Source organism: Aegilops tauschii, chromosome 1 (genome assembly GCF_002575655.3).
Source record: "Aegilops tauschii subsp. strangulata cultivar AL8/78 chromosome 1, Aet v6.0, whole genome shotgun sequence".
Taxonomy (NCBI): Eukaryota; Viridiplantae; Streptophyta; class Magnoliopsida; order Poales; family Poaceae; genus Aegilops; species Aegilops tauschii.
In genome coordinates, this window is record NC_053035.3 from 428,329,495 (window position 1) to 428,356,145 (window position 26,651).

At 47.2% G+C, this 26,651-nt stretch overlaps 1 protein-coding gene across 3 annotated transcripts; it reads right to left on the reverse strand.

The window, feature by feature from the left end:
- Window positions 1-409: 409 nt before the first annotated feature.
- On the reverse strand, window positions 410-4,896 carry LOC120964374 (uncharacterized). 3 transcript variants are annotated; one of them, XM_040389001.2, is made up of 3 exons: window positions 4,271-4,896; window positions 4,128-4,176; window positions 410-1,442 (listed from the first exon to the last, which is right to left on the reverse strand). In XM_040389001.2, the coding sequence occupies exons 1-2, from the start codon at window positions 4,487-4,489 to the stop codon at window positions 4,138-4,140; spliced, it is 258 nt and encodes an 85-aa protein (XP_040244935.2). In that variant the 5' UTR covers window positions 4,490-4,896; the 3' UTR covers window positions 410-1,442; window positions 4,128-4,137. The 3 variants fall into 3 exon arrangements, with proteins under 3 accessions (XP_040244935.2, XP_040244932.2, XP_073356401.1); XM_040388998.2 differs by lacking the exon at window positions 4,128-4,176 and having other exon boundaries at window positions 413-1,442; XM_073500300.1 differs by lacking the exon at window positions 410-1,442 and having other exon boundaries at window positions 3,680-4,176.
- Between the last annotated feature and the right edge of the window lie 21,755 nt (window positions 4,897-26,651).

A 26,651-nucleotide genomic window follows, 5' to 3' on the forward strand; every position in this document is an offset into this window, starting at 1 on the left:
GTGGCGGGCGATAGGCAAATCATGGTGCGAGTTCTGGCCGGTGGATGGTGGACCGCAGCCCGGTGAAGGTCCAGTCTACCGTCGGCGGAGGTCCTGTCAGGGCCGGCAGAGGGCAAACGGCCGGAAACTCCATCGCCGCCGCGACGCATGAGATGGAAGATAAAGATGAACTGATACAGTCACGAGCACTCAAAAGATTTTCCACCTCATCGGTGGATAACAGGGGGTTATCTGCTAATTAGCCTTTAAGTGGCAGGTTAGGGATCCCACCTTCTATCTGTGTCGTTCATAACTGATCCGGTGACCCACGCGAAAAGTTTTCAGATTTTCACTTAAAACCAGTTTTCACTTGATACATCGCCAAGAAAGAAAGGGTAATAAATACTCCCTCCGTCCCGAAAAACATGTCGCAGGCGCAGTTCAAAGTTGATTTTGCAAAAAAGCCCTTGTAGTTTTAAAATCGTCTGAAACAAGCCCCTCCGCCCGCTGTCTTCTTCCTCCGCCGTCGATAGGGGCCGGCGCCGCCCAGCTGCGCGACTCGCCGCCCATCAGGAAGTGCTCCGCCGCTGTCGCCACCTACCTGCTCCGCCGCCGCCGTCGCCAAGTACCTGCTCCGCCGCCTCCCCCGCTCAGACCTGCGTCGCCGCGATCCCCTCCCGCCTCGATTACCTGCGGGCATCGTCGGGACCTCCGGCCACGTCCTCCTCGAGCTCGCGGGCGTCCACCTCGAACTCCCGCGCATCCTCCTCAAGCTCCAGCGCATCCTCCTCAAGCTCCAGTGCATCGTCCTCGAGCTCCCGCGCGTGCGCCGCCGCAATTCATCCCGGCCGCAATCCCCTACGGGCGTTGCCGGAAATTGCCTCCACGATCCGGTGGACCAGGAGCTCGCGCGCGTCCTCCTTCTCCCCTGCCCGCGCGCCCTCCTCAATCTTCCGCGCGAGCCCGTGCGGCTGCTTCTCCCCTGCCCGCGCGCCCGTGCGGCTGCTTCTCCCCTACCGCCGGTGCTGCTGCTGCTCGTCTGCCCGTGCTGCCGCCAGAGCTCCTGCTCGTCAAGAGGAAGAAGGTACTGTAAGGAGTTGCTCCTCTGCTCCCTGTGCTGAATATGATCAGTGTACGGGAGTTGCTGCTCTGCTCCTGTTCGTCAGGAAGAACTGCTCTGCTCCTGTTAACTGAATATGATTAGTGCTAATTGAATAAAAATCAGTAGATATCCGGGGGGGGGGGGGGGTGGAGGGAGCAAGCTAGAAATAATTGGTTTGGAAATAATTGGTTTTGAACTGTCCATGATTTAGATGAATCCAGCTTTTCAATTTAATCTGTATGCTGTTAGCAGAAACCTTGGAACTTGAATACCCAAATCTGGTTCAGTTGAGTAAACAGCAAGAAACACATATTTTTGGTCTTGAACTTGTTTTGCATGTTGGTGGATGGCCATGCTTGTGCTGCAAGTACAAGTTAAATGAAAATAATGTTCAGATTTCTTCAGAGAAACACTGAATAAAACCTTGATACAGAAATTATTGGTTACATAAGGCACATATTCACACTAAATCAGTTTCGACAGTGTCAAAGCATACAGTAGTAGTGACAGTAATTTTGATAATTCAAGCAAATTAATTGAACCTATCTATGCTTGACATGGCACAGAAAAAATCAGTAGATGCAGAGCAATTATGATCTGAACAAACACTGTCTCTAGAACTGTGACTAGAGGAACTACTGTAAGTAGAGTAAAATTTATTAATGGCACTTGCTAGAGGAACTGCTACTAGCTCCGGGACCTCTATCAGTACTAGAGGAACAAACAAGAGAACGGCTGTAGAAACTACTGTAAGTAGAGAAGCAAGCAAGCAAGAAAGGAACAAGAAATGAAATGGTGTTACAAAGGCTCCTGTCATAACATTTCTTAGTCAGTAGTTCACATTTTTGTAATGGTTGCAAGGCTCCTGTCATTCTACTCATTTTCTGTGTGTATATCCTTGTTATGGTAACATGATGTACTCATCTTTTGTCATTGCTAGCAGGAGTATGGATTTGAACATGATGCCTCAAGAGGAAGACGATGAAGGTATTAATTTGAATTTGATGCCTCAAGAGGAGGAACCTCAAGTGGCAGAGAATGTAGTTATGGATTTGAACTTGATGCCTCAAGAGGAAGACGATGAAGATATGAATTGGATGCCTCAAGAAGATGAAGGGAAAGAGGATGAAGCTCAAGAGGAAGAGGATGAAGTTATGAATTGGATACTTCAAGAGAAGAGAAGAGAATTGTCAGATAAGGAGAGGCATGGTGTTTACTTTGCCTTGCTGGTAATCGAGCTCAGAGATGGGTCTGTTCAACCAGACGACAAGCTGCTAGTCTCAAACCTGTTGGACATAAGTGTACGATCTGTTGAAAGAATCTGGGAAGAGGCTAAAAAGCAAATTGCCGATGGCAAAGAAGTAGATGTCTCAAGCAAGAAGCCAGGAAGATCCGGCAGAAAGAGAAAGGAGCTAGATCTAGAGAGGACCTCAACAATCCCACTGAATAAAAGAAGAACAATTCGATCTCTGGCACGGTCTCTAGGTGTGGCCCGATCGACCCTACATAAGAGGTTCCAGTTGAATGAGCTCAACCGCATCACATTAGAAGCAGTTATGTTTGAAGTTATGAAAGACAAAGGAGGAAATCAATATAAGTTGCCCCACTTGCACAAGGATCGTGTTCAGAATGCTGGAATGGAAATAACCGGTGTATATTGCGACAGTCGGGTAGTTGTTGATACTAGGGCCATTATAGAAGAAATGGAAATTGCAATAGGAAAAGAAAATGAAAGGAAAGAATTAGCTAGAGAAGGGAAAAGAAAGAAAAGTAAAGGGAAGGGAATGGAGGAAGTGGCCAGAGAAAGAATGTAGTCAAGAGGGGGCAAAGAGGCCCTTATGTCATGTAGTCAGGTGCTCCTTGTGTATGTCTTGTGTAATCTTGTGTCAAGAGGGGACAAAGAGGCCCTTATGTCATCTCCTTGTGTATGCCTTGTCTAATCCTTGTATATCAACTCCTTATTGGAATTTATTGGAATTATCTGGGTTATTTGGATTTATTTGAATTATCTGGGTTATTTAGATTAATTGAATTACCTAGTTTATTTAGATTACTTGAATTATTTGGATTAATTTGGATTATTTCAATTAATTTGGGTTTTTTGATTTATTTGAAATGATTTGGATTAATTTTAGTTATTTGACCATATGCTTGCACTTGCACTAGAACTGCAGCAACAGCATGGGCATCTTGCTTGGCCTTCTTTCTCCCCATGATGGTGGACTGGAGCAGAGCAGAGGAGAGTGAGGTCCAGCTCTGCTTGGCCATCATCTTCCTCTCTGCATGCCAATCCCTCTTGGTTGGTTCTCATCAGAAATGGCACCAAGATTAGAAACTGTAGCTGCTGGCAGTGGCACCACAGGAGGATTCGGTGAAGAAGTGCCATATTTTGGTCATGTGCTCTAGTGCATAAGCCACAACCACAAGTGCTGCTGCCACATGGCATTTTTCTTGGCATGACAACAGCATACAAGAAACATAGTTAAAATTTGGCACATGAGTGAAGGAAACATTACTGCACTCTACTCCTGTTTGGAATCTGAATGAAGGAAACAGTACTAATTCTAGGATAGAAACCCTTCAGTGATGAAGCAAAGCACCAAGCAATTACAAGCCTAATCAGATTGTACTCCTGTTTGGAATCTGAATGGCCAAGCAAAGCACCAAGCAGTTACAAGCCTAAGCAGTGAGTAGCAAGGAAGGTTTAGGCCTCCTATTTGGAATCTGAATGGATCAGCTCCATGGTACAGAGGAATGAGTGTTACAGGATGTGGTGTCCATACACATGAAAGTAAGACCATGTCATATTTTTCTTGACTATAAACTGCTGTGTAATTGACATGTTCCATCAATTGTTAAGCTAGTCTTTGATTATAATCCTCCGGCCAGCAGAACTAAGTCTTTGCATTTCATTATTTTTCAGATACTGCAAGATACTCAATGACAATGAGATACCACTGGATAGATTTCTCACTGAAAATGTTTCCAAAATTGTCTAAAGGACAAGAAACTTCGCTGGAACTAAAACAACAGCAGATCACTTAACTGGAGATCAATTAACTGCATGCGCACACCATGATGGATTGGAATTCTTTCTGAAATTAACAGGACAACAAACAGCAGCAGATAACTTAACAACATTACTCCACGATGTTCACCAACAGAGGCACAGGGATGTGGACGGCTAACCTCCTGCAGTTCATCCATTTCACCGCCGTCGTCGTCCTGGTGCCACCTGTTGCCGCCGGCTAGGCGGGCCAGCACGGCGGACGCGGAGGCGCCCTTGTAGTTGTGGCCGCCCGCTCCAGGAGACGAGGTGGCGAACGCGTTGGTCGGCTTCGACGCCCTGGCATACGCGACGCCGACGAGCTCCGCCGCAGACGCCTCTCCAGTGACCGTGCCGTGCATCGCCACCACCCGCTGCCACTCGTCTGGTCCCTTTTTCTCCTCCTGCTCTTCCCTATCTTGCCGGCGCCAGTGACCTTTTCCTCCTCCTGCTCTCCCCTCTCGACGGTGGCCGGGATTGGTGGTGGTAGTGGAGAATCGACGGGCAGCAAGCGCCGATTTTCCGGAAGGGGATGGGGGAAAGCTTGGAAATTTAGGGATGCGGGAAAGGGGAGCGGGGGAGCTGCGCGGGGGAGCGGTGGAGCTGCACGGGGTAGAGGTGGATCCGCGCGGGGTTGCGGTGGAGCTGCGCGGCGGCGCGGTGTGCTTGAGCTACGCGAGGTCGCCGGCGTTGCGGGGGAGCTAGTGGAACTGAGCGAGCTGGCGGAGGAGACGATTGGACTGCGGGTTCGGTCGGATAAACCTGAAGGACTTTTTCATAAAAATACCGTTGCGACATGTTTTTCAGGACGGAGGGAGTACGAGTTATGCGCTGTACTGGTAATTAAGTATTTCTGCCTGTCACACTAGCCATTTTGTTTTGGTTTTGGTTTCTTTCTATTTTCTCCTGCATTAATACTATCCGAACCCGACATTGGTATTTCCCTCTTTGGGTAAGGGAGCGCGCTTTGAGTCTAATTCACTTCCCGCTTTTTTGAATTGACGAGAGTCCATAAATGGCGAGGAGAGCCACCATGTTCAATCCCCACCTTGCACCGTCCGGCAGAAACTCCACCTGCAAGATCACGCCGCTGTCTATCGGCCGAGAAACCCGATCATGGTCCACGACGGTGCTGACTGATCGATGGAGGTCGACGTGCCGCTCAAGATCGACGGGGAAGTAGCGGCCGGGGCGCGCGCCGTTTCGGGGCCGCCGGTTCGCCGGGTGCGGTACGCACCAGAAGGGCGGTTCCTTGGGCCGGGACGGCGGATCGCCAAAGCGGGGAACACGGTCGGCCTCCTGAGCGTCGCCGCCGTGGAGCCGCCGCCGGATGATCCACCGGCCGCTGATAGCCAAGGACAAGGAGGAGGTAAGCAGATCTTGGTGCTCTACCGCTACACCCATTTCTCGGCGGTCCCCGACGGCGTGGAGGTCTGCGGGAGCACGAAGCTGCACTATCTCCGGTTCGCCGTCCCGGCCGCCGCGTCGCCGGCTTGCTCGCTGCGGTGGGCCTGGTCGTCCCTGGCGCCGTTGATATACCCCTCCTGCCAGAGCAGCGAGCTCCAGGCCCTTTGGCCCAGGATGATCTCGAGCGGCGGTCGCAACGGCATCCCGCTGAAGGCCACGCGTGTCAAGCTGATCGCTGACGTCGGCATCCTCCGGCGTGAGGACTACACGCAGGAACGCATGCGCGACGTGTCCACCGCGCTGCAGGACATGGTAGAGGAGCCATGGCCCGGGTACCATGTCGGCATGGAGTTGCGCCTGCCGGAGCACGTGCATTGCGCTTGCGCGGACGAAGCTGAGGCCGCCGACGGCGAGGCCACGGACTGCGAGCGGCCGGCAAAGCGAGGGAAGTTCGTCACGGAAAGGTGCCCCATCTGCTTCGAGCTGCTCAAGAGCGACGTCGCCGTGTGGCCCGGGTGCCTCCGGCCCCACGTCTTCCATGGCGCGTGCCTCGTGCAAGCCCTCAAGAGGAGCGAGACGTGCCCTCTCTGCAGGCGCAGGCTGTCGGCTCCGGATGAACTAGTCTAGGCCAAAGTCAGGAGCAACCTTCAGATTCATGGATTATATATGCCGGCTAGTTCTGTTCTGTTTTAAAAGGATTGCATTGTTTAGATTCATGAATTATTATGACTGTTCTTGGATTGTATTTGGATTTTGGATCGAAGATATTACTTGTAAGAAATTCCTGGGTTTAATCAATGGAGAAATGCATGTTGAGATATGCAGTTATGCATCGATTTTTCTTTTATTACTTCTGTGGTGATGATGCAAGGAGCATTGCAGCTTTAAGTTTTACACTCAAGTATAAGGAAGTAGCTCTGCATGAATAAACGCTACCTAGTTCAGCGGTCGAGCATCATGTTCAAAGCCTGTCAGTGTCACCTTAATTTGCAACATTACATACACTGATACACACAATGCACAACCTTCGGTATATTTGCAGCCCTGGAAACATACAAAGTAAGAATGTAGACATATACAGCCCCGTTAATCTATTACATGTGCCGTAAATCTGTATCAGAGAATCGTTACAAGACGCAAGTCGAGGTCTCACACCTAAGCTCCAGAACTCGTTGAAGAAATAACACTCGATATCCATGACTTATTATGCCTCGATGTCTACAACTGTTAAGGTGATTTTCTTCCATACAACATGAACAGTGTGCCCATCTTCAAAGCAAAATCTTAATCTCAATCGAAGGTGGTCCGTGGTAAAGAAGAACAATGTGCTTGAAGCTTCGAAACCCAAATCATTCACATGACCTATGTTGGGTGCATCCCATCGTATGCAAAATGATACAACCTAACTTTATTCACGGATGATATATGGCCCACTTATATCAGGCTTAGCAATCATTCTAAACATGTGACTTGCCGTAAAATACTTGCCATGAACGTTTGCCATTTATATCTGATTTTTCATTGTTCTACCAACCTCATCTACAAGTTGTAGTGTATGACATTTGGTATCATCTTGCCATGAACTTGTATTACTCATGTTAACTGCAAATAAGGCTAGTGATAGTTTAGTGAATTTTGCTAGAATAGAAGGTAGAACCATGACTTGGATTGGATCTGGCCCTCCAATTGCAGTTGAGCTAGAACTCGCTGATTGTAATAACTTCCTGGTTGAGTAATACAAGTTCTTCACTCGCAAGAAAAAAAATTCATGTCAGTGTCACCCCTGGTTTGCAATATTACATACACCGAGACACAGAATGCACAACGGTGGCTATATTTGCAGCCCTGGCAACATACTAAGTACTAAGAATGTAAATATGTACATCCTTGTTAATATCTAAGCTCCAAATTCGCTTGAAGAAATATCACTCGCTGTCCATGACTTCAGCCTTGATGAATGTAAGGTGATTTTCCTCCATAGAATTTGAACAATGTGATTATTAATTAGTTAATTATGGCCCATCCTCCAAGGAAAATCTCAATCTCAATCGAAGGTGATCCATGGTGAAGAAGAACAATGTACTTGAAGCCTCGAAACCCAAATCATCCACATGACCTTTGTGGGGTGCATCCCATCAGATGCAAAATGATACAACGACCTAACTTCATTCACGAATGGTATATATGGCCTATATTAGGCCTAGCAATCATTCTAAACAAGTGGCATGCCATATACTGCCATGAACGTATGCCATTTGTATCTGATTTTTCAATGTTCTCCGAACCTCATCCAGAAGTTCTAGTGTATGACATATGGTATCACCTCAGTTCGTTTAAATTTCATAAGGATTAGATATGAAATGGGCAAATTAAATCCATATTGTGGAAAGACTGGCATCCATGGTTTCTTACCAACTAATTAGCTGGAGCCTAGGAAGTGCAACCAATCAACATGTTAGTACACTTCTACGATCGTTAGACATGGCCCCCCTTTTTTTTACTAAAATGTAAGACATGGCTAATTTACTTTGACTAAAATGTAAGACATGCTTATTATGAGAAAGTAAAGTAAGGTGCATTTTTCATTGCCCAACTCCTAATACGGGCTTATTTACTCTGAACGACCCCACGTGATGCCCCACACCCCAACCTAAAACGGTATGCACACGCACCCCAGCCAACCAAAATGGTGTCGCACCGACCCCCCCTCCCTCGGACTCTAACCCTAGCTCCACGCGGTAACGACCCAACGGCTTTAACGGACCTCCCAATGGTGGTGGTTACAGCGGTACGGTCACATATATACCAGATGACTGGTACGCGCTCCTCCTCTTTATGTTGAGCACCATGACTATCGTTACCCCCTCCAATTCTGTACCACGAGCACAAACTAGCCTGCAAGTCGATGCAATTGTGTTGATACGAGAATAAGGCGGCGAGATGGATCTCTTGGAGCGACGCACATATATCAGAAATGTGAGAAAGCTCGGGTAACTATTTTGATTTTGTGTTGTGTTCATGCTCATTCTATCTCTCTCTTATCTAGTTTGTATGATTTTTGGTCAGCGTTGAGGGTGCAAATATTTTGACTAGTTTGATAAACTTACTACACCATTCTTCATCAAATTTTGATTAATTTATGTGACGCGGAACATTCAGAAGTGGAATGTTCAACTTAGGGAAACGAAAGCAAAACTGGAAATTGGGATGAAAAAACAAAGGAGAAAGAATGTTGTGATGCAAGATCTAATGGGAAACCTAAGGCGCCAACGAGAGACTGATCATAAGGCAAAGTGAGGAGATCAGGGCTCTCAGTGAGAAGTTAGTGCAAATTGAAATCTTGATGAATGTAGAGAAGAATGGAGTGCCTTCCATGATATTTTATGTACTTTCGATAGTGTTTATTCTGTTTGTAGCTAACAAGTCTATGACGAATTCTTTGTGCTGAATAATGCAAGATCAGACATGTGTGTGCAATGTCAAATGCTAATGCATTGGACTTGCTATATGGGTGCAACATATTTTTCAAATTTAAGATTAATTAAGAGTGCAGTGTAAGAGTTATTTCCGCAAATTGACAATGTCATTTTAGTAGTATACTGAGCCACAATGTGTTATTTCACAGCAACATGAACTGGCACATTACAACAAGAACCAAAATATGCCATCAAGAGCTGGAAAATGAACCAAAATAGTATAGTAAGAATAATAATTGTAAACTTAAATCTAACAAGAACATGTTAACATGAACTTAGTATTACACTACAGCAACTACAACAAATTTATAGTCTTGCACAATGGAACAACAAATGTCGCAAAGCAAATTGTTCACCACTTAACAACAAAAGCATCTCAGTTTCTAGCACCATAATTAGACAAACCAAAGCAACTTAGTCTTCAAAGCACATCCATGGTATCTTCTGCAATTTTGTTGACATTTTCAATGGTTATAAGACACAAGTTGATGAACTAGCATTACTGTAGTCACACTACTACATGAATGCTCTCTAGTAGCGGGCGCCAAAAACCCAATAGTGGAGGGTGAGGCTTTCAGAGGCACCCGCCACTAGTCTTCTACCACTGGTAACATGGCATCAGTGGCAGTGGCGGCCGGGCGCTCGTCACAGGTAGATCAATTACAATGGCGGGCCTTTTTATTACCCGCCATAAGTGCCTATTGTGGCCCACCACTGGTAACAAACCAGACAGAGGCAGACATTATGTTTACATATTCATATATGAAGTGTGGTCTTAACAATCATCCATAGCATACACCACATAATTAAATGTATTACTGAAGCAAACATAATGATTTCATTGAGAGAAACATGTTTCATCACATAATGAATAGTTCGGCCATTTGTTTAGGAGTCAAATGAGTGGCGCGCAACATTTGGACCAATAGTTCGTTACCATGACCCGCACATATTACATGTACGACGAGTGTCTAGAATGAAAGGGGACCAGCGGGCCGCTTGCTCTGAAACCATACCCATTGTGGGTCCGTTGGTTGGATTCATACCCGGTCAAATCCTCAACCTCTCATCCGAGGTCGCCTCCGTCAAGATGCACCCCGCTAGGTCATTCGACCGCCTCTCTGCTATCTTCTACATTGCTGGGATCCCACACCTGGTCACTAGAACACTTCTGACCCAAGCTAACATCGCCTCCCTGAGCTGCTCTGCCTGATGCCTGTCGTGCGTAAACGGGTACATCTGCTCCATGTCCACAGCAGATACCTCCTCGCACGATTCTCGCGATCCCATCTATCACTGTTAGAAAAATAGAAGAATTTCAATATAATTAATAGAGCACAACAAAAGATCACAAGGTAATTAATAGAGCACAACAAACTTTGTGTCATGACATAATTAAAAGTTTGACTAGTTTTTGGGATGGACTCTACATATGTAGCTATGCGAAGACGTCGTTCATATGCTTGGTGTCCCTTTCTGGAGTCTCATTCTATTTACTCACAGTGGAACATCGCCCCCTCCCTTGAGGACCTACAGATTGATAATATTGGCAAACATATTCTGGGTCGTTCATGCTCTGTCCAGAAATGAGCTACCATATTGTCGTACTCCTTCTCTTCAGATTTCTTTTGCTTTCGCTTGCCTTATCGGCCGATGGTTCGTCGCTGGATTTCTTTTGCTTTCGCTTCCTACAATTTTTAGGCCACTTAGCCCCATGCAAAGACAAGCCAGAAATTTGATGAAACAGAAATTAATCGATGTTTCGTCAAAACATTGGCACTCAATTTGAACCCTGCAAATACAAACGAACTACACTACAATTGATCGCAAGCAACATATCGACCAAAAAATTCGGCATGACCTTTGCTAAAAAAGATGGATTTAAAGAGTGCCATAAATTTAGCGAAACGAAAATTAATCGACGTTTCGCCAAAAAATAGGCACTCATTTTGATCCTTGCCATCGACGTTTCGCCAAAACATAGGCACTTATTTTGATCCCTACAAATAAAAACCAACAACACTACAAATTGACCGCACACAACATGTCGACTAAAAAAAGTTGGCATGACCTTTGCTAAAAAAATGGACTTAAAGAGTGCCAGAAATTTGTCGAAACAGAAATTAATCGATGTTTCACCAAAACATTTCATTTTGATCCCTCCAAATACAAACCAACTAAACTACAATTGACCGCAGACAACATGTCAACCAAAAAGTTCAGCATGACCTTTGCTAAAAAAAATGGAGTTAAAGAGTGCCAGAAATTTGACGAAAAGGAAATTAATTGACTTTGCGCCAAAACATCGGAACACATCTTAATTACTGCAAATACAAACCAACTACACTACAATTGAACACATCAACAAAAAAATCGGCATGACCTTTACTTAAAAAATGGACATGACGAGTGCTAGAAATTTGGCGAAATAGAAATTAATCGATGTTTCGGCAAAACATTGGCACCCATTTTGATTCCTACAAATACAAAAGAATAAGACTACAATTGACAATAGATAACATATAGACAAAAAATACAAACCAACTACACTAAAATTGACCATATACACTTATTTTGATTCCTACAAATACATTTTATCCTAGGAAGATATTATAACAAACAATTGCGAAGCACCGCCGGTAGACTCCAGACCTACTCAACATACCGACCAATGGAGGTGCAGATGGAGGTGGGAGGGAGAAGAAGTTGTTTCATACCTAGTCGGCGGCGAGGATGGTTGAGGGCGCAACGCTGGACGGCGGGGACGAGCATGTTGGGAATCGTAGCATAATTTAAAATTTTCCTACGCTCACCAAGATGCATCTATGGAGTCTACTAGCAACGAGGGGAAGGGAGTGCATCTACATACCCTTGTAGATCGCGAGCGGAAGCGTTCCAATGAACGTGGATGACGGAGTCGTACTCGCCGTGATCCAAATCACCGATGACCGAGTGCCGAACGGACGGCACCTCCGCGTTCAACACATGTACGGTGCAGCGACGTCTACTCCTTCTTGATCCAGCAAGGGGGGAGGAGAGGTTGATGGAGATCCAACAGCACGACGGCGTGGTGGTGGATGTAGCGGCTCTCCGGCAGGGCTTCGCAAGCTTCTGAGAGAGAGAGGTGTTGCAGGGGAGGAGGGAGGCGCCCAAGGCTTAGATGTTGCTGCCCTCCCTTCCCCCACTATATATAGGGCCAAGGGAGAGGGGGGGGGGGCGCAGCCTTGCCCCTTCCTCCAAGGAAGGGTGCGGCCAGGGGGGAGTCCTTCCCCCCCAAGGCACCTCGGAGGTGCCTTCCCCCTTTAGGACTCTCCCTTTTTTCTTATCTCTTGCGCATGGGCCTCTTGGGGCTGGTGCCCTTGGCCCATATAGGCCAAGGCGCACCCCTTACAGCCCATGTGGCCCCCCGGGGCTGGTGGGCCCCCTTGGTGGACCCCCGGACCCCTTTCGGCACTCCCGGTACAATACCGATAAAGTGCGAAACTTTTCCGGCGACCAAAATAAGACTTCCCATATATAAATCTTTACCTCCGGACCATTCCGGACCTCTCGTGACGTCCGGGATCTCATCCGGGACTCCGAACAACTTTCGGGTTTCCGCATACATATATCTCTACAACCCTAGCGTCACCGGACCTTAAGTGTGTAGACCCTACGGGTTCGGGAGACATGCAGACATGACCGAGACGCCTCTCCGGTCAATAACCAACAGCGGGATCTGGATACCCATGTTGGCTCCCACATGCTCCACGATGATCTCATCGGATGAACCACGGTGTCGAGGATTCAATCAATCCGTATGCAATTCCCTTTGTCAATCGGTATGTTACTTGCCCGAGATTCTATCGTCGGTATCCCAATACCTAGTTCAATCTCGTTACCGGCAAGTCTCTTTACTCGTACCGCAATGCATGATCCCGTGACTAACGCCTTAGTCACATTGAGCTCATTATGATGATGCATTACCGAGTGGGCCCAGAGATACCTCTCCGTCACACGGAGTGACAAATCCCAGTCTCGATCCGTGCCAACCCAACAGACACTTTCGGAGATACCCGTAATGCACCTTTATAGTCACCCAGTTACGTTGTGACGTTTGGCACACCCAAAGCACTCCTACGGTATCCGGGAGTTGCACGATCTCATGGTCTAAGGAAAAGATACTTGACATTGGAAAAGCTCTAGCAAACGAAACTACACGATCTTTTATGCTATGCTTAAGTTGGGTCTTGTCCATCACATCATTCTCCTAATGATGTGATCCTGTTATCAATGACATCCAATGTCCATAGTCAGGAAACCATGACTATCTGTTGATCAACGAGCTAGTCAACTAGAGGCTTACTAGGGACATGTTGTGGTCTATGTATTCACACATGTATTACGATTTCCGGACAATACAATTATAGCATGAATAATAGACAATTACCATGAACAAAGAAATATAATAATAACCATTTATTATTGCCTCTAGGGCATATTTCCAACAGTCTCCCACTTGCACTAGAGTCAATAATCTAGTTCACATCACCATGTGATTAACACTCACTGGTCACATCACCATGTGACCAACATCTAAAGAGTTTACTAGAGTCATCAATCTAGTTCACATCATTTTGTGATTATCACTCAATGTGTTCTGGTTTGGTCATGTTATGCTTGTGAGAGAGGTTATTAGTCAACGGGTCTGAACCTTTCAGAACCGTGTGCTTTACGAATATCTATGTCATCTTGTGGATGCTACCACGCGCTATTTGGAGCCATTTCAAATAATTGCTCTACTATACGAATCCGGTTTACTACTCAGAGTTATCCGGATTAGTGTCAAAGTTCGCATCGACGTAACCCTTTACGACGAACTCCTTTCCACCTCCATAATCGAGAAAATTCCTTAATCCACTAGGTACTAAGGATAAGTTCGACCGCTGTCATGAGATCCTTTCCGGATCACCATTGTACCCCCTTGACCAACTCATGGCAAGGCACACTACATGTGCGGTACACAGCATAACATACTATAGAGCCTACGTCTAAAGCATAGGGGACGACCTTCGTCCTTTCTCTATCTTCTGCTGTGGTCAGGTCTTGAGTCTCACTCAATATTCACACCTTGTAACACAGCCAAGAACTCCTTCTTTGCTGATCTATTTTGAACTCTTTCAAAATCATGTCAAGGTGTGCTGTCTTTTGAAAGTATCATCAGACGTCTTGATCTATCTCTATGGATCTTGATGCCCAATATGTAAGTAACTTCATCCAGGTCTTCCTTTGAAAAACTCCTTTCAAACAACCCTTTATGCTTTCCAAAAATTTTACATCATTTCTGATCAACAATATGTTATTCACATATACTTACCAGAAATGTTGTAGCGCTCCCACTCACTTTATTGTAAATACAAGTTTCTAACAAACTTTGTATAAACCCAAAAACTTTGATCACCCCATCAAAGCGTATATTCTGACTCCGAGATGCTTGCTCTAATCCATGGAAGGATCGCTGGAGCTAGCATACCTTTTAGCATCCTTAGGATCGACAAAACCTTTCTGATTGTATCACATACAACCTTTCCTTACGAAAACTGGTAAGGAAACTTGTTTTGACATCCATCTGCCAGATTTCATAAATGTAGCTAATGCTAACATGATTCCGACGGACCTAAGCATCGCTACGGATGAGAAAAACTCATCGTAGTCAACTCCTTGAACTTGTGAAAATACTCTTTGCCACAAGTCGAGCTTCATAGACGATAACATTACCGTCCATGTCCGTCTTCTTCTTAAAGATCCATTTATCTCAATGGCTTCCCGATCATCGGGCAAGTTCACCAAAGTCCATGCTTTGTTCTGATACATGGATTCTATCTCGGATTTCATGGCCTCGAGCCATTCGTCGGAATATGGGCCCACCATCGCTTCTCCATAGCTCGTAGGTTCATTGTTGTCTAGCAACATGATTTCCAAGACAGGATCACGCATTACTCTGAAGTAGTGCGCATCCTCGTCGTCCTACGAGGTTTGGTAGTGACTTGATCCGAAGTTTCATGATCACTATCATAGGCTTCCACTTCAATTGGTGTAGGTGCCACAGGAACAACTTCCTGTGCCCTGCTACACACTAGTTGAAGCGACGGTTCAATAACCTTATCAAGTCTCCACCATCCTCCCACTCAATTCTTTCGAGAGAAACTTTTCCTCGAGAAAGGACTCGTTTCTAGAAGCAATTACTTTTGCTTCCAGATAGGAGGTATACCCAACTGTTTTTGGGTATTCTATGAAGATGCATTTATCCGCTTTGGGTTCGAGCTTATCAGCCTGAAACTTTTTCACATAAGCATCGCAGCCCCAAACTTTTAAGAAACGACAACTTAGGTTTCTATAAACGGTGTCGTCTCAACGGAATTGCGTGGTGCCCCTTTTAAAGTGAATGCGGTTGTCTCTAATGCCTAACCCATAAATGATAGTGGTAATTTGATAAGAAACATCATGGTATGCACCATATCCAATAGGGTGCAGTTATTATGTTCGGACACACCATCACACTATGGTGTTCCAGGCAGTATTAATTGTGAAACACTTTCCACAATGTCTCAATTGTGTGCCAAACTCGTATCTCAGATACTCATCTCTATGATCATATCACAGACATTTTATCCTCTTGTTACGACGATCTTCAACTTCACTCTGAAATTACTTGAACCTTTCAATAATTCAGACTAGTGTTTCATCAAGTAAATACACTCAGCATCTACTCAAATCATCTGTGAAGTAAGAACATAACGATGTCCACTGCATGCCTCAGCACTCATTGGACTGCATACATCAAAATGTATTACTTCCAATAAGTTGCTCTCTTGTTCCATCTTACTGAAAACGAGGCCTTTCAGTCATCTTGCCCATGTGATATGATTTGCATGTCTCAAGTGATTCAAAATCAAGTGAGTCCAAACGATCCATCTGCATGGAGTTTCTTCATGCATATATACCAATAGACATGGTTCGCATGTCTCATTCATTTCAAAAACGAGTGAGTCCAAAGATCCATCTACATGGAGCTTCTTCATGCGTTCTATACCAATATGACTCAAGTGGCAGTGCCACAAGTATGTGGTACTATCATTACTATCTTATATCTTTTTGGCATGAACATGTGTATCACTACGATCGAGATTCATTTTAGGTGCAAGACCATTGAAGGTATTATTCAAATAAACAGAGTAACCATTATTCTTCTTAAATGAATAACCGTTTTGCGGTAAACATAATCCAATCATGTTCAACGCAAACACCAAATCTCGATAGTAGAGGGAGCATGCGATGCTTGATCACATCAACCTTGGAAACACTTCCAATACATATCGTCATCTCACCTTTAGCTAGTCTCCATTTATTCCGCAGCTTTTATTTCAAGTTACTAACACTTAGCAACCAAAACAGTATCTAATACCCTGGTGCTGCTAGGAGTACTAGTGAAGTACACATTCATATAACGTATATCCAATATACTTCTGTCGACCTTGCCTGCCTTCTCATCTACCAAATATCTAGGGTATTACTGCTTCAGTGACCGTTCCTCTCATAGAAGCACTTAGTCTCAGGTTTGGGTTCAACCTTGGGATTCTACACTAGAGCAGCAAACGACTTGCTGTTTTATGAAGTATCCCTTTTGCCCTTGCCCTTCTTAAACTAGTGGTTTTACTAACCATCAACAATTGATGCTCCTTCTTGATTTCTACTCTCGCGGTGTCAAACATCGTGAATAGCTCAAGGATCATCATAACTATCCTTGATATGTTATAGTTCATCACGAAGCTCTACTAGCTTGGTGGCAATGACTATGGGGAACTATCACTATCTCATCTGGGAGATTAACTCCCACTCGATTCAAGCGATTGTGGCACTCAGACAATCTGAGCACATGCTCAACGATTGAGCTTTTCTCCCTTAGTTTGCAGGCTTAAGAAACTTGTCAGAGGTCTCATACCTCTTGACGTGGGCACTAGTCTGAAATCCCAATTTCAGTCTTCGGAACATCTCACATGTTCTGCGACGTTTCAAGAACGTCTTTGGTGCCACAATTCTAAACCGCACTGAACTATCACGTAGTCATCAAAACGTGTATGTCAGATGTTTCGTAACATCTACAGACGACGCTGAGGTTCAGCACACCGAGCGGTGCATTAAGGACATAAGCCTTCTGTGCAGCAATGAGGACAATCCTCAGTTTACGGACCCAGTCCGCATAATTGCTACTACCAACTTTCAACTAAATTTTCTCTAGGAACATATCTTAACCAGTAGAACTAAAGCGCAAGCTATGACATAATTTGCAAATACCTATTTGACTATGTTCATGATAATGAAGTTCATCTGATTATGAACTCCCACTCAGACAGACATCCCTCTAGTCATCTAAGTGAAACATGATCCGAGTTTAACTAGGCCGTGTCCGATCATCACGTGAGACGGACTAGTCAAGATCGGTGAACATCTCCATGTTGATCGTATCTTCTATACGACTCATGCTCGACCTTTCGGTCCTCCGTGTTCCGAGGCCATGTCTGTACATGCTAGGCTCGTCAAGTCAACCTAAGTGTATTGCGTGTGTTCCGAGGCCATGTCTGTACATGCTAGGCTCGTCAACACCCGTTGTATTCGAACGTAAGAATCTATCACACCCGATCATCACGTGGTGCTTCGAAACGACGAACCTTCGCAACGGTGCACAGTTAGGGTGAACACTTTCTTGAAATTATTATAAGGGATCATCCTACTTGCTACCGTCGTTCTAAGCAAATAAGATGCAAAAACATGATAAACATCACATGCAATCAAATAGTGACATGATATGGCCAATATCATTATGCTCCTTTGATCTCCATCTTCGGGGCACCATGATCATCTTTGTCACCGGCATGACACCATGATCTCCATCATCATGATCTCCATCATTGTGTCTTCATGATGTCATCACGCCAACGATTACTTCTACTTCTATGGCTAACGCGTTTAGCAACAAAGTAAAGTAATTTACATGGCGCTATTCAATGACACGCAGGTCATACAAAATAATAAAGACAACTCCTATGGCTCCTGCCGGTTGTCATACTCATCGACATGCAAGTCGTGATTCCTATTACAAGAATATGATCAATCTCATACATCACATATATCATTCATCACATCTTCTGGCCATATCACATCACATAGCACTTGCTGCAAAAACAAGTTAGACGTCCTCTAATTGTTGTTGCAAGTTTTTACGTGGTTTGTAGGTTTCTAGCAAGAACGTTTTCTTACCTACGTATGACCACAACGTGATTTGCCAATTTCTATTTACCCTTCATAAGGACCCTTTTCATCGAATCCGTTCCGACTAAAGTAGGAGAGACAGACACCCGCTAGCCACCTTATGCATCTAGTGCATGTCAGTCGGTGGAACCTGTCTCACGTAAGTGTACGTGTAAGGTCGGTCCGGGCCGCTTCATCCTACAATGCCGCCGAAACAAGAAAAGACTAGTAGCGGCAAGAAGAATTGGCAAACTCAACGCCCACAACTTCTTTGTGTTCTACTCGTGCATAGTAACTACGCATAGACCTGGCTCATGATGCCACTGTTGGGAATCGTAGCATAATTTAAAATTTTCCTACGCTCACCAAGATGCATCTATGGAGTCTACTAGCAACGAGGGGAAGGGAGTGCATCTACATACCCTTGTAGATCGCGAGCGGAAGCGTTCCAATGAACGTGGATGACGGAGTCGTACTCGCCGTGATCCAAATCACCGATGACCGAGTGCCGAACGGACGGCACCTCCGCGTTCAACACACGTACGGTGCAGCGACGTCTCCTCCTTCTTGATCCAGGAAGGGGGGAGGAGAGGTTGATGGAGATCCAACAGCACGACGGCGTGGTGGTGGATGTAGCGGCTCTCCGGCAGGGCTTCGCAAGCTTCTGAGAGAGAGAGAGGTGTTGCAGGGGAGGAGGGAGGCGCCCAAGGCTTAGATGTTGCTGCCCTCCCTTCCCCCACTATATATAGGGCCAAGGGAGAGGGGGGGGGGGGGGCGGAGCCTTGCCCCTTCCTCCAAGGAAGGGTGCGGCCAGGGGGGAGTCCTTCCCCCCAAGGCACCTCGGAGGTGCCTTCCCCCTTTAGGACTCTCCCTTTTTTCTTATCTCTTGCGCATGGGCCTCTTGGGGCTGGTGCCCTTGGCCCATATAGGCCAAGGCGCACCCCTTACAGCCCATGTGGCCCCCCGGGGCTGGTGGGCCCCCTTGGTGGACCCCCGGACCCCTTTCGGCACTCCCGGTACAATACCGATAAAGTGCGAAACTTTTCCGGCGACCAAAATAAGACTTCCCATATATAAATCTTTACCTCCGGACCATTCCGGAACCTCTCGTGACGTCCGGGATCTCATCCGGGACTCCGAACAACTTTCGGGTTTCCGCATACATATATCTCTACAACCCTAGCGTCACCGGACCTTAAGTGTGTAGACCCTACGGGTTCAGGAGACATGCAGACATGACCGAGACGCCTCTCCGGTCAATAACCAACAGCGGGATCTGGATACCCATGTTGGCTCCCACATGCTCCACGATGATCTCATCGGATGAACCACGGTGTCGAGGATTCAATCAATCCGTATGCAATTCCCTTTGTCAATCGGTATGTTACTTGCCCGAGATTCGATCGTCGGTATCCCAATACCTAGTTCAATCTCGTTACCGGCAAGTCTCTTTACTCGTACCGCAATGCATGATCCCGTGACTAACGCCTTAGTCACATTGAGCTCATTATGATGATGCATTACCGAGTGGGCCCAGAGATACCTCTCCGTCACACGGAGTGACAAATCCCAGTCTCGATCCGTGCCAACCCAACAGACACTTTCGGAGATACCCGTAATGCACCTTTATAGTCACCCAGTTACGTTGTGACGTTTGGCACACCCAAAGCACTCCTACGGTATCCGGGAGTTGCACGATCTCATGGTCTAAGGAAAAGATACTTGACATTGGAAAAGCTCTAGCAAACGAAACTACACGATCTTTTATGCTATGCTTAAGTTGGGTCTTGTCCATCACATCATTCTCCTAATGATGTGATCCCGTTATCAATGACATCCAATGTCCATAGTCAGGAAACCATGACTATCTGTTGATCAACGAGCTAGTCAACTAGAGGCTTACTAGGGACAGGTTGTGGTCTATGTATTCACACATGTATTACGATTTCCGGACAATACAATTATAGCATGAATAATAGACAATTACCATGAACAAAGAAATATAATAATAACCATTTATTATTGCCTCTAGGGCATATTTCCAACAGAGCAGGCTGCGAAGCCTACATTGTGGGAGGAGGAGGCATGGCGGCAGGGCTTTGTAAGGTAGATGGGCGCTACGGAGGCGACGCTGAGATGGCGGCGAGGAAGCAAGGGCATGGCGGGCGTGCGCGACGGCGGAGAGGATGGAAGGGCGCGATGGTCATGCGCAATGGATGAAGGAAGGATGCAGTTCCGCGATCGATTTGGAAATTCTGGGGGAACTAAAACAGGCTTCGGGGAAAACTGCCCAAGTCCCCAATGGGTTTATATGTGTGGAGGACGGGTAATAGCACCCGCCGCTGCAAACTATTGGTAATTTTGGCACGGGTCGCCGAAATATAGCTATGTCGGGCTTTTTTTTATCGCCCACCACTAGTTGATGACAATTCAGTGGCGGGCCGCCATAACTGTTTCCATCCCGCGGGAAAATTTGGAAGACTTTACGTGTGGCGGGTGAGGTTTGGCGCCCGCCACTGTTGTGCCTAGAGCAACGGCAGCCTTTTTATTTTCACCCGCCACTGCTATTTTCATGCCCGCCACTCATTTGAGATCATCTATAAGCCTTTTCCTAGTAGTGCCACATTAATACTACTTGGGTTGGAAAGTTTTTCACTTGTAGGCCTCGTTTGGTTGCACAGAATCCCTCCGGGACCCCCCCTTATTCCCCGGGCGAAGAAAGCAACGGCCAAATTGAACCGGGCAAATCCACAACGACATTTGGACGTGTTCACCGGGGAGGTATCCATCCCAGCCCGCGTCGTTTCCCTGGGGAAACGTTCCACGCCTCCATGGGTCAGGAAGAAAAGCCACGGCTCAACAAGAGATGTGGTTTAAATTTATTTGTTGGTATAAACATATCGACTAGTCAACAAGAGATGTGGTTGGTGATGTTTATGTCCTGCCTTGTCATTCCTTATGAATATAAATAATTTATCACGGTCCCGAACACTGCCGGAACTCTACCAACACTAGTATAGCCATGCCCAGGATCGATCATCTAAAGATTTACCTTAAACAAAACCACTTACTTTTTACTGGTAGTTTAATATCATTCTGATGTGGTTGATCTGCTATTCCTGATGTGTTCTATTTTCTTATCCTTGTCAACAAATGCGTCATGAAAAATTGGGAACTTAACTTTAGATTACCCTGATTTGTCCATTAGTACTTGATACCTAATAGAAGGGAGCATGTCCATCAGTACCATTTGAAGGGAGCCTCAGAGGTTAGAATATCACTATCTTTGTTTTTACTCCTGAGCTTCCTAGCTATTGGGTCTCTGAATGTGTTGCTGTTTCTTCGTCCTAGTTGCAATTACCTATGGTTTGAGAGTGATTTGAACCTGACTAGAGTAACGTTCCTACAAAATGCACAATCTATACTTGCATGGTACATCTTGCAATTCAGGACAACTCTTCTTTTTCAGATGATAGTTTGTACTTAAATGTGGTGAACTAGCTAGTTACAAACTTACTCACTTTGTTTGACAATGATTTGATGATCTGCTGCTTATCATCTTTGTCCTTAGTTATTTAGAATTAGTACTGAAATTTATGCTACAGTAACCAGAGATAACAGTTAGTTTTGTGGTTCTTGTCCTTTTTATCAACAAGTCATGCTGTTCATTATTAGAAATCCAAGCTCTAGTCATCATGCACTCATGTAATTGTTACAATTCTCAGTTGGATACATGATTGCTAACTTCCTTATTTTTCGTTGTTCAGCCAACGACGATGCGGAGTGGAGAAAAGACTCGTGAGTAGGACTAGTGATTGTTGCCTTGTAGCTCATCCTATTGAAAAGTGTCTCTGCCCTCGGACATCACAACCTCATAATTTGGAATTGTTGGTAGCAAACATACTTGAACAGTCATGCATTAATGCCGGTTGTAATGGTTGCTTTTATGCCAACACACGAAAATGGTTTAGGCGAACCGACGGATATTCAGATCTTGGCGAAGTGATGTATATTAGTTGTAATATTTTTCAAACTTCTGGTTTATGTGAATCCTGAACTCTTTTATGAAAGATTGTGAGTTCTTTTGTAGTTTTTTTTAGTTTGTGGAATTTTTGCCTATGATCTTTGTCTGGTTAATGTGAAATATTTGTATTAGCATGTGAAGGATTTCCTTACCTCCGCTTGTTACCATCTGGACACGACGGATAGTGGGGACATCTCCCCCATGGTTGGAGGGATACCACATGCACACGGAAAAACCATGCCGAGGGATTGGTGCTCAGGATTCTATTTACTTTGCAACCAAACAAAGCCTAACTTTATTCCTCAAACAATTAACATGTCGTTTACAATATGGGGAAGAATAAAGTCAGGGTGGCTGGACGTAGAATGTGATGTGGTGTGGGGTAGATGGAAGGGGATGTGACGAGGTAGGGGCAATAGTGTGGGTGTCTCTTCATTATATTCGTCCATCACAGCCTCTCCCATCCTGCACGACCCATCGATCGGGCACCCGTCCCATCAGCATCGCATTGATGCGCACTACTACTCGATCGTGTGGTCCCAAGCAAAGCCCACCCATATACCACTATCCCAAAAGTGCATAGCAACAAAACTAAAAGGTAGTGCATAGCTTTTTTGAATAGTTTGGATAAGTTGTTCAGTTTTGATACATTTTCTTCAATATTTGAAGACAAAAAATAATAGTTCATCAACGTGCAAATAAGGTTTGAATTAGGTGACCTGATTTTTTTTCACTTAAACTAGCAGAAAGGTATACAAGTTAGACATACTAAAAGACATGCACACTCGTGCATCAATTTCCTTGGCCGGAGGCGTGCGTAGACGAAAATACGCATAAATCCATATCACTGAACGACCCTACAAAGAGAAACCCACCTATATCTTCTATATCTAAATAGCTAGTCCCCACTAACATATTTCTCTCAACATGCAAATATGTCTACTCATCACAACATGCATACGAGAAGGCTCATCTTAACATGCAACTATGTATGTTAAAAATCCACTTCAACATGCAAACATGCATGCATGTACAATTCCATTATACTCCCTCCACTTTCTAAATATAGGTCTTTTTAGAGATTCCAATGCGGACTACACACGATGCAAAATGAGTGAACCTATACTCTAAAATATTTTTACATACATCCGTATGTAATCCTTATTGAAATATCTTAAAAGACTTATATTTAGAAACAGAGGGAGTATTATGCTATCTACATTTAATGCTTATATACTTTCAAAAACTATTATTTTAAATATTAATGTTTTTTTTCAAATGGTCAAAGGGGGGGGGACTCCCCACCTGAATATATTTTAAAGTGGCCTTAATGCCATAAGATGAGGGGACTCGTCGAAGGATCACAATACCAAGACTTGGCAAGCGGCCTAACGCACCGCACCGGCGTGCGTACCGAACACCACGGCGCAACAGAGGAGCATCCACAATCAACGAGTGACAAGCACGAACCTTGACTGGGAGCTCCACCATGAAAATTCGGGAACGATTAGCAGGTTGGGGAGGCATCTTGCAGCATCAATGAGCAAAGATGAACCAAGACAACGCCAAGAGCACGAAGCTCGCAGCACCACAACGGCAACCATGAGAGGTCCCACCACCAACCCCCATCACCAAACTCATCAGCAAAACCAGCAAGGAGGAGAACTTCAACTTCCATCTTATCTAACCAAGCAAGAAGAGCCTTGAACGTTGGTCGTCTGGTCGCCACCCGACAACACCCCAGAGAGGTAGGGTGTCATACGGGAACGAGGTGATCCAAAGAGGATAACGCCCCCGCTAACCCGGCTTCGGATGAAAAAATCAGACCACTCCAGGGCATGATCGAGCCAAAATCACGTTGACAGAGCACCACCATCCCACTCCACCACCTCACACCCACCGTCGACCCCAATCCGGCCGCACCACCACCAACAACATCCCCATAGCGAGCAGCAACCCAACAAAACAACTAGCCGACTTCAGACGATGCCTTCAAGAAGGGATGCGACGCATATAGCGCCGCCATCATCCATTCCAGGCGGACCTGGAACCTGGGTTTCCCTGAAGTCGCAACTATGATGGTGAGCTCAACATTACAACAACGCCTTCAAGAAGGTTTTATGGCGCCCACAAGCGTCACCGTCACTGGCTCCGGTGAGAGCACGGCTTTCACCGTGTTGAGCACACACATCCAAAGCGTCGATTGATCAAGGTAGACTGCTGACCTGCAGCACTAGAAGCATTAGGCCCAGCAGCCCCGACGCCACTCAGACCCGCCGGTAGCAACCACCCCTGCTGCAGCGCCTAGCCGACCCCCGCCACCAACCTCCGCGTGTTGTGCATAGCCTAGCTCCCCACAGCGAGCCGCCACCTCGCTGGTGAGCAGCAGCCACCTCCGCGCCCCGAAGACGGCAGATCGGAGCGTCGCTGCGCCTGGGACCCTGACCCACTGGTCTGCGAGCAACCCCTGCCAGCAAAGGCCACACACAGCAGTCTTGCCAGGCTCGCATCACGGCGAGCTGCAGGACGAGCGGCAGACAGCCCCCCGGCGCTGCCCAGCCAGATCCGGGCCGCACGCCCGTGGCCAGCAGAGATACTGGCAGAGCCCGGCACCACCGCGCGGGTCACACACCCCTGAGAGCCGCGCATCGGCAAGCCACCATCAGCAAGCAGCCAACCCGCCACCCCGCATTCAGCCGCGCGCACAGGCAGGCGCGCCGCCAAACGGAACGGCCGCACCACAAGAGTTTGGATCTGAGGGAGGGAGCTGCCCGAGACGTAGAGGAAGACCGCCACGCCGCGCCCGCGCGTCCGGCAGAACGACGGCGGAGACAGAGCAACCGGCCGGAGCCGAGCGCGCCCAGCTCCTCTGAGTTGACCGCAGAGCAAAGCTCGCCGTGCCTCTTGAGCCGCGAGCAAGTTCCCCGCCGCCGCCGTCGGCCACACGGCTTTGCCCCGCGGCGTCTTCCGGTGGCGGTGGTGAGGGGTGTGGATTTTGCAGCGGCGGCGGCTAGGGTTTGGGCGTCCCCCGAGCCGCTCACACGGGAGTGACGCGGGGGCTTTTTTCTCAAAACCTCTTTAAAGTATTGCAAAACATTTTCGCAACAACTTGTGGGGCATAATCTAGTTAAAATGGTAAGACTCACATCCCTAGTCCCACAACCTTTCCACTTGATATTTTATTGTGTTGTGTCAACTAGAAGTTCGATCGCGTGCTCTGCTCGCGCCGCTTTCGATCGACCGATCGAGAAGCCCGGCCACGGTCGATCGATGGGCGACTCCGCCGCCGCTCAGGGCCCCATCCTTTCGCTCGCGCGGCCTTCGGATTTGGCGGACGACACGGAGGAAGAGGAGGAGAGCGGGGAATCGGACGACGACGGCGAGGAGGATGACAGCTACTATGAGGTTCACAAGGACGGCGAGGAGGACGGCAGCTACCATGAGGAGGACAGCGACGACGACGTCGACGTGCCGCTGAAGATCGATCGAGTCGTAGCAGCCGGGGCGAGTGGTGTCAGGGACGGGCCGCCGCTGCTCCAGAGGCTGCACGTACCCGAAGGGCGATTCCTTGGGCCGGCGCCGCGGTTCGCCTCCGCGGGCAACACGGCCGGCTTCCTGGGCGTCGCCGTCGTGGTGCCGCCGCCTGATCGCCCGGCCGCCGGCAGCAAAGAACAAGGAGGAGGCAAGGACAAGGAGATCTTGGTGCTCAACCGCTACACCGAGTTTGAGCCGGCGCCCGGCGGTCTGGAGCTGGAGGTGTCCAAGAAAACGAAGCTGCACTATCTCCGGTTCGCCGTCCCGCCGGCCGGTGACGCGGCGGGCTCGCTTCGGTGGGCCGGGTCGTCGCTGGCGCCGCTGATATACCCCGCCCACCACAGCAGCGAGCTCTAGGCCCTTTGGTCCATGCTGGTCTCAAACGTGGGCATCCCGCCGGGGACGACGCGTCTCAAGTTGATCGCCGACGTCGGCATCCTCCGGCTCGAGTACCACACGCGGGGCCGCATGGATCAGGTGAGCGCCGCGCTGCAGGGCATGGTAGCGAAGCCATGGCCCGGGTACCATGTCGCCATGGACTTGCGCCTGCCGAAGCTCGTGCACGTGCAGCGCGCGGACGAAGCTGAAGCCACCGATGGCGAGGACATGGGCTGCGAGCGGCCGGCGAAGCGGAGGAAGGTCGTCGCGGAGGAGGTCGCCGGGCAAGAGTGCCCCGTCTGCTTCGAGCTGCTGGAGAACGACGTCGCCGTGTGGCCGGGGTGCTCCTTGCCCCACGTCTTCCATTGCGCGTGCCTGAAGCTCACCCTGACAGGGAGCGAGCTGTGCCCGCTCTGC